Source organism: Falco naumanni, chromosome 3, assembly GCF_017639655.2.
Source record: "Falco naumanni isolate bFalNau1 chromosome 3, bFalNau1.pat, whole genome shotgun sequence".
NCBI lineage: Eukaryota > Metazoa > Chordata > Aves > Falconiformes > Falconidae > Falco > Falco naumanni.
In genome coordinates, this window is record NC_054056.1 from 94984978 (window position 1) to 95003011 (window position 18034).

At 35.2% G+C, this 18034-nt stretch overlaps 1 protein-coding gene across 49 annotated transcripts in view; it reads left to right on the top strand.

Moving 5' to 3' along the window:
- RIMS2 (regulating synaptic membrane exocytosis 2) overlaps nucleotides 1–18034 on the top strand; it is a 485006-nt gene that overhangs the window by 181504 nt on the left and 285468 nt on the right. The window contains exon 1 of one of the 49 annotated variants that reach the window (XM_040587610.1): nucleotides 13787–14036. The exons of the other annotated variants lie outside the window; for them this stretch is intronic. Within the exon in view, the coding sequence (XP_040443544.1) occupies nucleotides 13978–14036 (59 nt within the window). The 5' untranslated portion in view covers nucleotides 13787–13977. Of the gene's footprint in view, nucleotides 1–13786; nucleotides 14037–18034 lie in introns of those variants that run through there. 49 annotated transcript variants of the gene reach the window in all.

Here is an 18034-nt window from a genome sequence, read left to right on the forward strand (position 1 = left end):
ATGCAAACATGGTTACGAAAATATTATTATATAGGTACCTCATCTACATAATAAAGTAAAACAAAAATATAATCCCTGTGTATGCATTCTTAACGTATTTTGTATTAAGCATGTAAATTTTTCGATGCCATTTGGCAGCAAAATATAAATTAAACTATTTTAAACAGATAGGAATAACTGGATTAATGCCATATAAGGCACAATGAGCAAAATGATAAAGAAAATCATTCTTCCCATTAGCAAGACTGAAATTTAATGTCCCTTTGATAGCATCAGTTTTATGGTCAAATCTAGTTGTGTAGTGACTTTGAGAAGGAAAAAGGTTTTATTTATGACTGATCTTTTCATCACATTTATTAAATCCTGAGTTAAAAGATGGTCTATCATGTTTCCCTGTAATTAATTTTAAACAAGCTTACAGAAGCAGAATTAACATTTTTCTTTCCCTTTGTTCTTTTTTTTTTTTCCTTTCTGGGAAGGCACTCTGCCCAGAATAAAATACTGTAAATTGTTGAGTGATTTGGTCTTTTGGGGGCAGGGGGAGTTGTTTTTTAATATTTCACTTAATTAATTGAAGACGTCCATGCTGAAACTTGAGTCCTCACTTTCAGGACTGTATTGTAGGTATTCTTAAAAAGATGCTCCCTGGGGATTTATATGAACATTTGTGGGATACTATTTCTTTATGAAGGCTTATAGGTATGCTGCTTACTTTGGCAGAATCGTATGAGTCATTTTTTGATAGACTTGGGAGCATCTAGATTCTGCATATCGGGTTACTGTTTGTGAGTCAGCAAAAATGAGTTGCTGATGACCAGTAATTTGAAAGAGAAAGCAGATGCCAATACCTGTGGTTCCTTGAGGTGCCCTGTGCTTATGGAGGCACGGTACTTTCTCCTTCCTCACCACTGAGGAATCTCCCGTCTGGATTCTGCAGTGGCAAGGGAGCTGCAGGTCCTCACATCGCCCTTTACATACTTGTAGGGAGTAGGGTGGGAGCAGTCAGGTGCAGCCCCAACAAATATCGATGGCCTTAAGATTACATGTTGAGTGCCTGAGGTGTCTGTGCATCAAAGAACGCCAGTTACTTTAAGGTAAGTAATTATTCTCTTGATTTTTTGTTTTTCTTTTTCCTTCTCATGATTATTCCTACAAACAGGCAAACTGATTAAGTCTCTGTATATGGGAGAGTAAAAGGGATTACGTGCAAAAGTGATGACTGCAAAAGCTAGCTGTAAAAACAAATTTTGAATTTTTTTGTTGTTAACCTGTACTCTTAGATATAAACTACCAAAGAGTCTGTCTGCCTCTTCCTGTGAAATTTTTATGTATCTCCCTGATCTGCAGTGGCTAGATAGTAAATAGATAAATTAAATATTTGTTATTACAGACACGGGTGGAAGAACTAAGTACATTTTGACACATCCAGAGCTATTGCATAATATCTGGTGATTCATAGAAATATAAAGATAATAGTTTTCAAAGATCTCTGACTCGTTTTGATGTTTTAAAATGTGCGGTGATCCTAAATATTCTTGGAATATAATGCTCCTGAATAACTGATCCAGTACCTTAATTACTGAAAATACTTTTCATATTTGGGTGTCTGCACCTTAGAAAATAAATAAAAAGCAAGCTGCTTATGTATTACTGTATATTTTCCTCAGAAGATTTTATTTTCAGTGGCTTTTTCTGAGAGTTCTGCTGAAAACCTGTGTGTTTGTACAGGGCACTGAATTCTCTGGGAAGAGCAGCTCTGATTAGATTCTTCTGTTATTTCTTGGCCAGTTAATTATGTTTCTTAAGCACAGTCACAAATATAGATTGAGGCATATTGCTTTTATGGTTTATTCAGTGGACTGCATTGCATATTTTGAATTGGTGAAGAAGCATGTCTTTGTGATACTGAGTGTGTAGTTACATTTTATATATTCAGTGACCCAGTATTCTGTAGCATTTCATATGAGCCATAAGAGAAAATGAACAAAGACTAAATGCATGAGTCATTATTTGCTGAAAGGATCGTGTATTCGCATTTTTACTGTGTCCCTCAGAGTGAACTTGTATGTTTTTTGTTTTGCAGAGACTGAAGTTTTTTTCTAGTGAATATCAGAGTAAATGTGCAGTTGTCTCCTTTTGCTGTTCTTTCAACCAGAAAGTACAATGCATGCCTAGCATGTACTCTCTAGTTCTGATAATGGCATGAAAAGTATGAAGCTTTATAGAATATCAACTAAATACTATGGTTATTTTAAAAAACTGTCCCTTTCCCTGCAAAAACCCCTTAAACTTTTCAAAAAAGCATATGTATTAGTAGACTATAAAACCACTTTGACACTAGAACAGCTACTACATATACTCATTTCATGATATAATTAATTTTGTGGAAAGACATGTAAAATGTTTTAAATAGTCTGATGCTTGGAAATTTTAAGAAAGTAATTATAATAATCTAATTATTATAAAAAATAATTTTGTTTCTGAACATTAGAAAAATAGAATTTATTTGCTTTTTGGTATATTTACTATTCTAAGCTGATAATAGAAGTTTGTCCAGCCTCATTGGCTTGGACATAAGGGATGCTATGGATTTAAAAAGCCATGATGTGTAGAAAAATCAAATTAACAAGTTCACTGAAGTATGATTTTCAAGAGAGAAAATGTAAGTAAAAATTCCCAAGGCTTTCTAAGCCTGAGTATCATAGTTCAGGGGCATATTGAATTTTGATAATTGAGAAATATCCATATAAATGTCTTTGGAGATGTGAGAAATGTGGGTGCGGTACTCCAAAGGACATAAAGGGTCATCTTTTCTTCTTTCCCCCTTGGGTTTTTGATCCAGCAGTCGTGTTATGCCCTGCACAATGTCCCCATTAGATCATGACAAGAAAAGCAGTTGCACTTTTTAACTAGAAGAGCATAACATGTTTAAGCTTACCATTATTTATTAGAAAAGTATTCTATAAGTACGTGTAAATTGTTTTCTAATTCAGAAGTAATGTAATCTGGGGTTTAGAAAAATATATTTGAATTCTAAAACTTGCCATGTTTGCTTTTGTGTTCATTGTTGAGAACATAATGGAGATATCTATTTTACTGAACAGAATGTGGTAAAATACCAATATTTAGATTTATATAAAGGACTAAATCTTGATCTATATAGAGTGGGCCAGAGAGTTCATAAACATGCACTTCACTGAAGGTTTTGATGTTAGCTGTTTAAGTACTGAAAATTGGCTTACAGTGAAACTGTCTCATGGCATTGTCAACACTCCACTAGATAAAAAATTTGATTAAACTGATGGCATGATTGCCCATTGTCTCAGCCAGCTTTCATCTCACTGACAGGTCTCTGGACGTATTTTAAAATCTGACAATATCTGATCTATTTCAATACCTGGAATTACAATTGAAGTTATGTCTGTCTGGACTTTTTTGTCCTTCTAAAAATCAGTCCCCCCAGTATTTAGTTCTAGCTGCATAAAATGAAGGCTAAAGTTATCCATATACAGACTTTTTTTCTGACATTCTTTTTTTCATCAGAAGATATAGCTCAGTGTGAAATTTAGCAATGAGAGATCTCTTTTTTTTTTTTTTTTTTTTTGTTTAATGGCCTTTTTTTTCCAGATTTAGGTGTCTGGATCTCTTTAAAGGATGCCGCATTATTGTTAATAGTGATCTTGGTAGGACAGGGTCACAAATGATGTCAGATTAAGCTTTATTATAAATGCATTATTTTGCATACTTTAATTTTTTTGTCTTTTTTTTTATTATTATAGCAACAGCAAGGAGCAAATAAAAAGTTTTCGTGAACACAACTACAACCAAAAAAATTCAGAGATACATGGAGTAATTATTTCCTGTTGTCAGTTCTCCTTTTGAAAAATACAAGCTTTAAATCTTGTTGAAATCTCTTGAATTCTCTGGATATGACTAAGTATGCCTCAATTTCACTATTTTAATTTTTAATAGGCTTTGAAACTTACTGGCTTCTGATAGTTATCCTGACTGGGTAACATTTTTATTATTAACCACCACTACAAAACATATGACAGGAATATCACCTCTCAATGAATGGGTAACAAATTCTCCAAAGAGAAGGCAATACATATTCTGTAGGCACACTACAGAAAATTGCTAGTCATACTAGGATAATTTTACTCTTTAGCAAAACAAAGTCTTTAAAGAAAAGATAAACATTTTTTTGAAACAGTAGTTGCAATAGAAGTACAATTTTTGTTTCAACCATTCACTTTTTTGTTAAATTTTCTATATTTAATATTCCAAAAGAATGTTCAGACTTAATAGGTTTTGCCATATTACAATTCACTCTGAAAAAAATTAACCATATTGTAGACAGGCCTTATTATTTTAAGTAATATGTATTTTAAACAATTTTTCACATAGATTGCTGAAGGTCAGACTGCTGTTTGTCTGGGTGTTACAGAGAATTTATAAGTAGGTTTTAAATCTCCAACAGAAGCATTTCTACTGAGATAAAAGTAATAAGAGGAAAATAGTTTTTCTGGTGAAATGGTCTGTCTTAAAGTAATGGTTTTGGGAAAAGCCTTGAAATACGGACTCAGATGTTAGGCACTTCTGAAAATCTCAGACTCCTAGCTGGAGTAAATATGGTGATATCAGAACCACTAAATAGGTCTCATAATGTAATGAAGAGAATCTCACAGTAGGCGCAGGTTATGCTGCACATGCTCTCTTGCTTCTCTTTCTATTTCTTTTCTTTGAAGCTTTGCAGATGTATGCTTCCCTTTTTTTTTTGGTCTCTCCATTCCTTCTTGTACTGAAGGCATAGAGGAATAATCTGAAGGTGGTCACATTCTGGATGTGCACTAGCCCATCCATTGCATAACTACTTGTCTGAGATTTTCCAGAAGTTTGTCATATATCCCCTTCCTCCTTTGCATTATCCATCGGAATTCCAAATAAAGGTTTTATCTTTTCAATGGACCTATTTCTTTTTCATCCATTTGTTGCTAAAGTAACAAATTCAGAAGACTTAAATGTTATTTCTAATCAGAGTAAGTGTGCATTGGTGTTATATGTGTCGTGACTTCCATACAAGAGAACATGGACAACTTGCATTGAAACTGCCTCATACAGCTGCAGCATTGGAGGCTTTTCATACCAAACTGCTGCTTAAGTGTTATACTGGTGATCTCACCCTGAACTTGTGTTCGAGGCTAGGTATCTTCCACTCTGCAATCTGCAGCACAATATTGCATAAAAATAATGAAGATTGAATGTTAAATCATCTAAACTGTAAAATAATTGTTACTCATTGTAGAGTAATTGTACCACTGTTCCTTAGTGTACTACTTACTGTAAGAAAAATGTGCAGGTCATCTCAAACCAAGAATTCTGGGAGTCTTCTAATTTAAATTACCTTTTTCAATCTTGCTATTTGCTTTGTATCCATTTCTGAGATCAGTGTGCTTCAATTGTATCTCCCATGCTGATCGTGAATCTTTCCTTGAGAAAAGCCTCCGTAACTCCAGTTCATATGAAGAGATACAGTTCAATCCAAAGTCTGCTTTTCTGTTGCTTACCTCGGAATGGGGTGTCATAAAAGATGACCTGAAAAGATAATATGATCTCTCAGGAAAAGGCTCTGAAGATAAATGCTTTAAAAAATATGTTTGATTGGAAGGCCTGATGCAAACATTCTTTAATGGAAGAGATCTGATTTGCAGTTGGACACAATGACGGTACTATGCTTGAAAGCTGAATGCCTCTTGTTAAAAGGTGGTATAAGAATGTGTGGGGCCTGAATCCCAGGTATTGATAAGGCTGTGATTTTGCCATAGCTGCAAGATACTTTTGATTGCTAAGAACAGGAATATGTGTGGATTCAGGAAGAGTAACTAAAATATGAAATGCATATTTTTATAAGGTGTATTGCTTTTTATTTGCTCTTTTGCCATCTTGTCTTACTGGCCTCAATATGCCAGTCAACTATGGATCATGTAAAGAACTGGAAAGTTTAACAAAATGTATAAGCAGAAAACAGTTTTGCAATAAAATTGATGTGCAGGTTGTGTTATTGGAACAAACCTATGTTTGGTTTTTGGGCATCAGAAGAAATTAATCTATGTACTAGAATATTTGGAGTATTTATATTTTGCTGTAGTACATGAAACACTAGCATAGTTATTGTTAGAAAGCAGTTAACTTGACAACAGACGGAATCAGGAAAGGAAATCATGTCTGCCTTGAAGTTCTCTTTAATAGTCAGCTAGCTTAAGAAATAAGTCCAGAGGACTAGTTTTCTCTTTTATATTACTTTGGAAGTAATATATATTACAAAACCCCTCTTATGCTATTGCTTGAGCTTGGTCATTGGATCAGGTCATAAAACTCCTCTTCACATGTCCCATCAAAATCACTTGTGATTCTTCATTTCTGAAGGCTGTTCATACGAGTATTTTTATAGGGACACCTAGCACCGATGTACTTGCCCTAATGTTACTCATGCAGTCATTCCCTTTTTTCATGGGATAATCATCCCAGAGATACTTTCAGGCACCTCAAGTTTACCATAAACAATGAAATATGGAGACTTATACTCCTACTTGTTAAACTCTATCAAGGAGATTCCCTGAAGATCAGAGTTTGTGAGTATATATGATAAGGCCCTTATGATCTTAAATTCTTAATTTTGGCCACCCACAGATTTTTGGAGTGCAAAAGTGTTGGGCTTTTTATGTTTTTTTTTTTTAAAGGTGCGGTGTAAATGATTGTTGTCATGTTGCTAGTCTAAGGGTGATTGGGACATATGTTTCTCAACTAACCCTCTCTTTTCCTTTGAGTTAATAGACAAGGAGGTGGAGGTATCAAATGCTGTAGGCAAGAAATGCTGTCATATTCTAGACTAGAAGACTCTTTGTGGCAATATCCATTCTAAGAAGGAAGAGTAAGGGGCAAATAATTCCTAATCATAGGAAGCCAGAAGACAAAATTTATGAATAAACTAGCAAAATTATATTTGAAAATTTGGGAGTGGGAGTGGGAATGATAAGAAACACCTTGAAATCAGGAATATTTCTGGGCATATATCTAGGCAACTGAACCAGAGTATCAGTTTGTTCCTGCATGGGTACTTAGCCTGTATACCCATGAAGTCCCAGGTCCTGTTCAGTGTACAGGAGCAATGTACAACACTTCCTTCTTGTTTCCCACAAGCACTGTTATTACAGAGAATGTAAGTAATGACAGAAACTTAGATTAGGAGTATCCTGGATTGCATTTTATTTTGTGTCTGGATTTTTTGGTTTGATTTCTGTAGACAATATTTGTAAAGGTGTAATGTTGATTTACAGTTTTACCTTTTCGTCAAATCATCATTAAGCAAAATTTTATTATCTTTTTGAATACAACTTCCTTCAATTTAGAATTTATCGTATTCTTCATTCTTTCATGGGCTTCTTTACCCAACGTATCAACTAGTGCTCAATACTGATCGCAAGATATACAACTTCTAGATTAAACAACGAAAGCATTTTACTCCATTGAAATGCATATCTCTGTGTTTGATTGCAGCTCCCCTCTATTTATAAGATAATAACAGAGTAGTCCTGAACAAGTTCCCAGTCCAGGTTCTTGCAGTATTTATAGGCTTCTCTGTTAGTCCCTCTGATTATACATGATTTGCATGAAGCACCAATCATCTCACTGTTTGTATTACAGTCTTTAATCACTATTTTATGTGATGAATAGATCCATTATCCCTGATAATCCAGAACTGAAACATCAAGTCCAGTATAAGTGGAAGACTCTTTTTTTTTTTTTAAATCCAGAATTTATGAACTAAAGAAGTACTTTCTGCAGGCAGTGAGAGAACCTGTGGTCCTACAAGTATTAGACTGACCTGAACAGGAAATGGCTTTTGATTCAGTAAGTGTTCTCTTAAGGCTACTTGTTGAGAAAGAGAGAACGCAGAATTTTGTATTAAGTTGGATTAAGATGAATTACGTAATTGCTAGTCTTTACCAGCCTTGCAGAGTCCTCAAGTATTTTGCTGGATCAGTCTTTGCCTGTGAGCCTGTATCTTTGATGATCCTTGACAAAGAGTTTTCAGAATGTCTGGCAAAATGTTGGATCTCTTGGCTATGAACATGTTTTCCATGTTAAGTTTGCTGTCTTGCAGAAATATGTGTTGTTCTTAACAACTTTAGAAGTTTGACTTCCCTTTCTCTTATTTGTTCCAGTAGCGTAAAAACTTTCCACTTGACATTCCCTTAAGCCAGTGCTTTAAGGAAGAGCTATGGCAAAAGTATGCATAAATAAGACAGCTACAGTCAAAGCAGTGAGGTGAACCTAGGTGGGTATTTGTATCTAAAAGTCTCTAGGGATGTTGCACTTAGAGGAACTATGAACTATCCTGCTGCAATTAGTGCTGGTGCAGTCTAACTTTGTTGCGTGTGGTAAAATTGTCTAGTGGAACAATTGTGACAAGTCACAAGAGCAGTCCTAGTGCAGAATAAACAATCAGCAAGATAAAGCAGCAGTACAGAATAAACTATAGATAAAATGTTTCCCTGTTAGTTTAAATGACTGAGAAAGAGAAAATAAGTTGTAAAGTTCCTCTGTTTTTGAAAATAAATTTACACTTTAATACTGTTTTTTTATGACACACAATATCCTTTTAAAGTCATATGTAAAGTTCCTACTGTCATGTAAACTGATCTAATTGATCATGTAACTGATCTAATATAAACTGATTCTGTTTTTGCTAAACTGGAATTTTTCTTCATGTGCCCAATATTTTGTTAATCATGGACAAATGCTAGCTATAAAATGCTTCTGTATCATTAATGTCAGTTTTCAGCCTTTACGCTATTGATCAGTAACTGCACCTGAATTCTCCATTCAGAGATAGTCTTTAATGCATTATAAAAGGTATTTCTAAACTGGTCTAAAAAAACCAAAAAGGGGCTGAAGAAGAAACATCTATAACCTCTAGCACAGTAATATCTTTCTGTCCACTTTTCACAAAACTAGCCCTTAAAACCCCATTTTTTAAAATGATTTATTGGTGATGGTAATTTTCTCAAGAATTTATCTGTATTTTAGGTGTTTATCTCTGTGGCAAGAATTTTCCTACGTGAGTATAATTATCCACTTCCTTTCCCCGTCTGCACCCCCACCCCCACCCCTTCACTACTACCGCCTGAAATTTCTATGTATTTGTAAATCAAACTCAAAATTACAAGTGAGTACTACTGGTTCTTCATGCCTTGCTACTGGACTTACAGCTGTAGGGAAATGGCCAGATAGTGGAAAGGTAAAATTCTTTAGGTTGTGCTATTAATAGTGTATCATCTGTGTAAACCCAAATAATCTAATCCATTGCATTGGGAAATATCACGCTAATAATGAGGATAAATGAGCTTGCTGCCACAGTATGGCCAAATATAAGGAATATAATTTGATATTTTTTTTTCCTTCTCAGCAAAGTTTCAGTTATATCCAGCATTAATTTAATTTTTTGGAAAAAAACATCCTGTGGAGGAAAGACATCAAACTACATGATCGTGGTTATCAGTCTCTCATTATTATATATTAATCTATTAATTTTGTAACTGTTTCGTGTTAGTTCACCTGGATACGCTTTTCAAAATTGCTATATACTGTGAAAGATTCTTTGCCAATTGTAAAAATCAAGCCTGTCCAACTATCCATTTTGATTATTTTTCTCCTATAAAATTACAGAAACTTGATCTTTGCTTTATGCTCCGTTAACTCTGGCACTCAAATGTTTTTTATGATCTCTTGCAAAGTTAGCCTGGCTCCCCAGCCTGGTGTCCAGTTACTCTCATGCTTAAAGTGCTTCAGTGGGCATACATTTAGCCTGTCTTGTTGCTTAGCTCAACAATGAAAGTAAAGGTTAACTTAAAAAATACTACCCATCCCAACAGTCTGACAATAACAGTACTGAAAGTGATGAAGTTATCACTAATCTCTAAAAGCTTTCATGAATGTCTTGATAAAATGTTTTACATCATGACCCCTTAATTGCTTTTGTCCTGTTCCAATACTGTGTTTTCTTAGCCCATTGCTCACATTCTACTTAAGACTGAGGTATTGAGAGCACTCTGTAATTTTTATAATAGGCTTCTGTTATTGAAGGTACTGAGAACCTCTCTGACTTGAACAGTTCCCTCTCAGCGTTTCTCAAGTATTTGGCAATTGAGTCTAGTTGGTCTTGGCTGGCCTTCTTTTCATTAGTTCTCATACCTTTTCTAGAAATGCTGTTGTTGATGGAAGAAGTGATCCATGTTAGGTCCAAAATCTTCTAATACATAGTCCTGAACATTAGGTAGAATTTCATCATTTGTATCGACTTTGGAGAATCCTACTGAATACTAGCTTGGATAAAGGGTTGTGTTGGTGACAGCAACTGTAAAGAATGAACTAATTGGATGCTTATATACACACGGACTTACAAAATGAGCATTCATTTCTCCTGTGGAATATAAAAAGCTGGCATCTTATTTTCTTTTTCAAGTAATACTGGAGTAATTAAGTCTATCTTCATTGCAGTAGAATGCAGAATACATCTCAAGGCTTGATTATGTTACAAGACTAGGTTTATTTTAAATGTTTCATTTTCAAGTATTTTCGAGTTTATTTTAGGTGTTTCATTTTCAAGTATTTTTGATTCTCCCACAATTTTCTTGGAAGAAACACAATTTTATATTTCAGTGATTTTTCTTCATGGCCATTGTGTTTCTAGTAGTTCTGCAAGGACTATTGGACACTGGTTTGCTTCCTGCTGGAAGAGGTTGATACTTTCCTGTGTATGTTCTATACTGCCATCATCTTGATTGGATACTACCTTTCCATATAAAAGCTGCTAGGCAGCCAGGGTTACCCTTTTCACTTCCAACTATTCACTCCCACACACTTTCTAGAGTAGGTAGTGATCTTCCATATGGATTTTTACAAAGATCCAGGAATGAATTTTCTTCTTTGGAAAGCTGCATGTTGAGCGTCTTTTAAGGAAGATTTGCTCTAGTGCAGACATCTGTAAGAGATGATCAGAAATGAAAAGGGGGGAATATCCAGAGCTGATCTCAGCTCTGCAGGAAAGCAAAGTCACTCTGGTAGAAAGCATAGAATCATAGAGTCATTTAGGTTGGAAAAGACTGTTAAGATCATCAAGTCTAACCATTAAGCCAGGACTGCCAAGTCCACCACTAAACCACGTCCTTAAGCTCCACATCTCCATGTCTTTTAACTACCATCAGGGATGGTGACTCAATCACTTCTCTGGGCAGCCTGTTCCAATGCTTGACCATCCTTTTGGTGAAGAAAGTTTTCCTAATATCTAATCTAAACCTCCCCTGGTGTAACTTGAGGCTGTTTCCTCTTGTTCTGTCGCTTGTTATCTGGGAGAAGAGACCCGCCCCCACCTTGCTACAGCCTCCTGTCAGGCAGCTGTAAAGAGTGATACGGTTGAGCCTCCTCCTCTCCAGGCTAAACAACCCCAGTTCCCTCTGCTGCTCCTCATAAGACTTGTGCTCCAGACCCTTCACCAGCTTCATTGCCCTTCTCTGGACACACTCCAGAACCTGTACATCCCTCCTCTAGTAGTGAGGGCCCCCAAACTGAACACAGTATTTGAGGTGCAGAGTTGTGCACTTCTAAGTGGAGCAGCAGGTCACTAACCCTTTCTTCCTGGACTGTGGGGAGATACTGAATTCAGGGATCTGAACAGGGTATCTGAAGGTGGTTCTGCTATCTGTTGATATTTCCAGAAATTGGGTTGTTATTACACACATGATTTTACTACATGGTAGCGTGGTGGGAATCTTTTCACATAATGTCTCTGAAAACCCAGGCAGCACAGGCATGGTGGACATCCCTATCTCCTGTCTGAGCTCTGGGATCTAAAGTGAAGGAGGTCAGTCTAGGCAGCTGTAACTGTTTGGTCCTGGACCTTTGGGTTCACATTTGGGATCACGTAAGGACTGTGAATTGCAAGCCCGGTACTTAAACTACCGTGGAGCAAGTCACGTCCTACCAATATATAATATAGGTCCTGTAACTTTCATGGTGCTAAAGGTGTTTGCTTCTGTGTTGGTTAGAGTTAGGTGCTGCTTTAAAAATGCACACATTTAATCCCTTTTCACCAGCATGTTGAGAATGACAGTTGAATTGGAAATTCAAAATTTTATGTACCATGGTAATTTTTAAGAGTTATTGAATGCACCTGTCTCATTTCATAGTTGTCCAGCTGATGTTCCTTAGCATAAACACGTTTAGCCTGCCAGCTTTGTCCTGGAGAAGCTGCTGCATTAGTCCACTGTTCATGATGAGCCACCACTGATTAATTCACTGGATTTAATAAGGGGCCTTTACCTCATATTGCTGAAGAAAGTGGACATTTTCACAGCAATTATTTTCTGCTTGCTCTTTTATGAGGGCATCAAAACAGCTCAGTATGACCTATTTAATCTCTTCCACACTGAATATGAACCACAGAGATATTTTAAAACTGAAGTTCATTGTGTGATATCAGATATATATTGTAATTTTGGATACAATAAAGAGAGAAAAAAACAGAAAAGAAACACTGACTCATTCGTTAGTGAAGTTACAGTTTTAGGAGTTCAGCCACCCAAAACAGCCTGCAGAGGTGTTATTAGGCAAAACAGTTCTCATATGACTGTCCATGTTGCTTACTGTTTGATCATTATTAAAGTCGCTATATTTTTTATTAAATGGTGATAATACCTAGTAATAATGGGGTGTTTCTTTGAAAGGAAATTCTCCTTTTCATCAAACTTAAAGGTTTTCTTTGAAAAAAACAGGATACTTTCAACTGCTGGGAAAAACACCTGCTGAACGATACCTGTGGTAAGAAAATGAAACACTATAAAAAGATTAGACTCCAAATTAGATGAAATGATATATAGACGAAGTGTATTATGATATATTCCCTGTGACGGCCAAGGGAAAGAACTTTGGTGTCAGAATGCCTTTTCTAGGACTATGAACTCACTGTTATAGAGGTGGAGAAAATCTACGTTGCTGCTAAGTCTGTAGTTTCCCATGTCATGCCACTTTAACATGGTTTACATTTATTACAGTCAAATTTGGCTGGAGTATGCTGCTTTTTATTAAACATAATTTATTTGTAAGCTCGTTTGCATAGACAAAGGATGCATGGCTTGTATAATTGTGGAAAAATGTGTTTATTATTATTTAATGCAAATGAGACCGTACACATCTGCTATTATTTTCACATTCTCACGATATTTTGAAAGTGAGTTCTGATCACTGTTGCTAGGAATAATTAGTCCATTGATTTTAATTTTTTTTAAATAGTATATAAAAAAGAGTATTTTCAGTTCTACAGTACATTTGTCACATCAGACTGAAGTAGATACTACAGCTATTTTAGCCCAACGGTTGAAAATTATGTCAAAATTTGACTTGTTTCTAACTAAAAATAATAGATATTACATAATGTCATCTGAGACCTAGAATACAAAGAAGATGCTGGAGGTAGTAGCACAAAATTTGAAATACGTGAACTGCACAATTTTAAAAATAGTTTAAATTCAATGCCTTGACCAGCATGTACATTTGTAGGCAATAGTACTGTAGCAAGGCACTAATCAGCTAAGTACCGTAATCCTCCTTATAGGGTAAATTCTTACTTGACCTCTAGCTATATACAGCACATGGTAACAGCATTAAACTATAACACTCCTCTCATGCTCTCAATAGCTTCCCATTGGGTCAGCTCTCTGACTTGAATTGCTGTTGTTTCATATACTAGATTTTTTTTTTTTTTTCCCTAGATGCCTTATATTTTGTAATTGCATTTGGAGGGAAGGGAAAGGATTGTAAAATATATCTAAAAAATTGTGTCTCAAGATTAAGAGACTGCTCATATGTTTTCACTGAACCTAGAGGATTAGATGAAAGACCTAGCCAGAGCAGAAATTGATGTATTCTCATGAACCCGAGGCTTCCTACTTACCAGATGTGCAGTGGCTGATCAAAAGGTAAAGCAGGGAAGAAAGATGCTGAATGTGTTGTGTGAAAACAATGTGTAACGCTCAGCATTTTTTGTTCTTTGGGGATGATTAGGAAGATATTTTTTACTTTTAGCAAAAAAACCCAATTGGAAGTACTGAAAACCTTTTTATTGTACTTCAGATATGTGAGAATAGGATCTTTAACAGTCTTGTATTTTTCTTTAAATTATTATTTTAAGTTGTGTTATATTTTCTGTGACAAAAATATTTGTTGAAAAGTTGGATTTCTTTTCATAAAAATAGCAAATGAAGAATTTTGAGATTTTGTTGTATTTTATATTATTTGAAGTCCTTTTTAGTAAGTTCAGTATTGTATTAACTTTTCTTATGTTTTAACGTTTCTGTGACCTATTATTCTTTTAACACCCCGGGTTTTAAACTCATTTGAATCCTGCTGTATGGCAACTCTTAATTGATTCCACCCTTCTGCAAATGATTTCTATGGTGTCCGTACTGAGACAGGTAACTAGAATGCACATTCTGACCAATTATTCTTGAAAGCAATATAATCCATTTAGCATTGTCTTTATGATTAGCTTTAACAAGAGATTTTACTGAAAAAGTAGGTGAGATAATTCTTGTTTATATATTACGTGGAAAAAATTAGCAAAATTAATTTTGAAAATGTTTAAAAGTAGAAATCAAGAAAAAACTCAGGACGTTTGACATATTTGTAAAAAGTAAGCATTTATCAGTGTAGCTGAATAATCAGTAAGATGAAAATGTAATTGTTATTTTTCTTTCTTTGCTGTTTTCTAAAACCAAATTATATGATATAAGGGATACTGAAAAAGTCAAAATAAAGGAGGACAAAGCCATTTCTACTGGTAGCCCCATTTTCCTATCTGTGATGTTCTTAATGCAATAAAAAACTATGAAATGAATTTTTAACCTAAATATTTGTAGATTAGCAAGGGATACTTAAAATCACTAGTTTTGTTCAGCAGTTCCTCATTTTTCCCATGTATAACTCTTTTCCCCAAACAAATTGAAATTAGCGCTTGAAATCTGCAATGCTGAATTTTTGCCAGATTCCTTGCATAGAAAAGAAGTGATTGTGACTCTGAAGTAATTGTATTGGTTTAGATGTCGCTGTGATCATACCAAGTCCAAAGTGAAGCTGTTTTCAGTCGTGAATTTTATTATGTTAAATGTTTTGTTACTACAGATTTCCTTTCATTACGTTGCAGCCTGCAGTCAGTGAATTTATATTTTCAGATAAAATCTAATAGAGATCAACATCTGCAGTATCATTGTCATGCTTCAGTAAATTGTATAATCATCATTGTAAACTTAATTCATTATTGTTTGCAGATATTTAGCTGGCAGGTATTTTAATGGTTCAAAATATGTTTGCTATAAAATAAAATGTGTAAGGCATGGTGAAATGAGGAATGAAATAATGTCTCAGGTGAACTCAGTGAATTGCTTAGATATCTGAGTGTTAGATGTACTTCAGGACAGCCTGTTTAAAACTACATTGGTCAGGAAATATGTAAAACCCTTTTCTTTTTATCAGAGTAGGCTGTTTAAATGAATTAGCTTGCAAATCGTGCATTGAATGCTTACATTCTTTTTTTTGGGGGGGGGGGGGGGGTGAGAAGCCAAGGAGAAGGGAACAGACAGATCAGGAGATTAATTTAGTATAAAACTAAACAGCATAGAAAAGCTGCAAAAAGAGATCTTGATAGAAACTGGAACTGCTTAGAAGTCAGAAAAAGCTATTTTTTCAACAAGCTGGAGCCATAGCAACTTTAGAGAGTATGCAAAATGATTTCTCATGCACCATGTGACTCAGCAAAAGCAAAAGTTATAAGCAGAGAATGAGAAAAGGAGTTAAATTAATACCAGCTAGTCTCTTAAAAACACTGCCAAAATAGGTAAATCTTTTGCAGATTCTTTGGTATGTTGAAGGAATTCTGTGGAAATGCTTTCGTAGGAGTACCTAACAGTGGGAGAGTAGGACCCTCCCTGAGAAAGGCAGCCAGATGCTAATTTTGCACAGCAAGTTTTCGGGGTTCATTGCACTTGGGGGAGTTTTTGTTGCAATGTCTGGAGTGTGTTCAGCTCACCTTGCAGCCTAGGAACTTTTTTGCAGCTTGGCATGGTGGTGTTTTATCTGCTCCCTATCAATGTTCTTTTAAAAGTGCCTGACTGTCGGTTGAATACAACATATAGAAGTACAAAAGTTTAGAACAGTAGAACTATATGGTCACTCAGGAACCAACAAATGCTGTTTTCCTGACAGGCTCCATATGGTAAAGGAGAGACAAAGCTGAGCTGAGTGTATTTACTGAGGTCTCTAACATGAAGCCTTGACTCTTCCGTGGCTTTTGTGACAAGAGTTCCAGTGCAAAATGTGAAGTTCTATCTACTCTGAATTATTCTTTCATGTACTGAAAGGAATCACATTTTTGAAACAATTAAACAAAATTACAGTACGAGCAGGACAAATATTTTCAGTTTTAATTTTCCAGTCAAGTTTATTTCTTGCTAATTTATAGGAAATAGAAAACAAAATACTAACATATTGTCTAATAAATTATAATTAGGTCTTACAAGTAGGTGATCAATGTTCAGTTTTCACGTAGCTGATGATGGTTCAGGCCCACTGAGCCCTTGCTATTTTTTAATTGACCCAAAACTATTTATTTATAAAAATTTCCAAGTAATTATCAATGAATTCAGGTACCCATATGTCTGAACATATCTTTAGAATGATATTTTCTTGAAAGTTTTCTCCATTCAAATGTGTCTTCTATTGATCTGAGAACAAGATTGGTAGCCAGGAAGATCTAGTTTTGACTGTGATATAAATACCTTACATATTACAATGGTTTTGAATATCCGTGGCTTCTGAAATGGGATGGAAACTTACCTTTAAAAATCTAATTTTTCTCAATATGCTGGGGTGAGTTTTTAAAAAATCTAAATCAAAGCAGAAGAGTATTTGCTTGTCAAGGAAGAATGCATATGAATGTCAAAGACTTTTAAGCTATTTAGTTCCATTAGTGAAATCAGAAACATCAAAGCAGAATAGCTGTCTTATATTCTTCTACGCTGTATTTTAAGTATTTACTTCCTACTGTAGTGTGGGGAAGTTGAATAATTTAACTTTATGAGCAAGAGGTCAGGCTACAGTCAAGCTATTTGCTTTTTCGTAGTACTAGTGATATCTGTAGTGCACTGCAAATAAGGTTTCTATCAGTGGAAGGTTGAGAGATGTGTGTTAAAAGACCAAATGTTATATATTGATAAATAACAATACAAAATAAATACACAGTGAACATTAGTAGAAAACAAGCTTGTTTCTATATCTGAAAAAATAATACTTATAGAATGTGCCTGACAAAGAGATTTGTGCAAGTTCTAGAGTTTTCTAACAGTAATAGAGATTTTACTTTATTATTGTTTCATAGAAGCAGTAATCACAATGGCCTGAAAGATTTTTTGGTGGTGTGGTAAACTTTTCAGAATTGGTGGTAATCCTGACAAGAAATATAGCGTGCTTAGTTGAGCTGGCAGCTGGAGGATGCATATCACAGCTGTTGACACACATTTAAAGTTCTTTTCACTTTTAATGTTCTGGGAAAGTCTTGGAAAAGGAGGAGTAGTCATTTTCTGTGGTGTGTCTAGCTGGAGGTACATGAGGAAAGGCTTCTGTTAAGGTATCTTTAAAGTAGTTAATGGTGTGAAATAGATTAGACAAAGGCTCACGAAGGTGAGTGAGAATTAGCTTGTGATCTAAAAATAACAGCAGATTTTTAATAGTAGTGACTGGCCATAAGTTTTCAGTGGTACTGTTCCTCCTCCCATGATTTAATAGCACCAGTTTAAAATGTATGGGCATACATTGTACAACTGTATTTGTAGCAGGTATTTTTAAAATGGAAAAAAGTCACTAATGGTAAAGGGGGGCTAACTGTGTTGTGACGACCACTAAGGAGAATGACAGGCTTGAATGC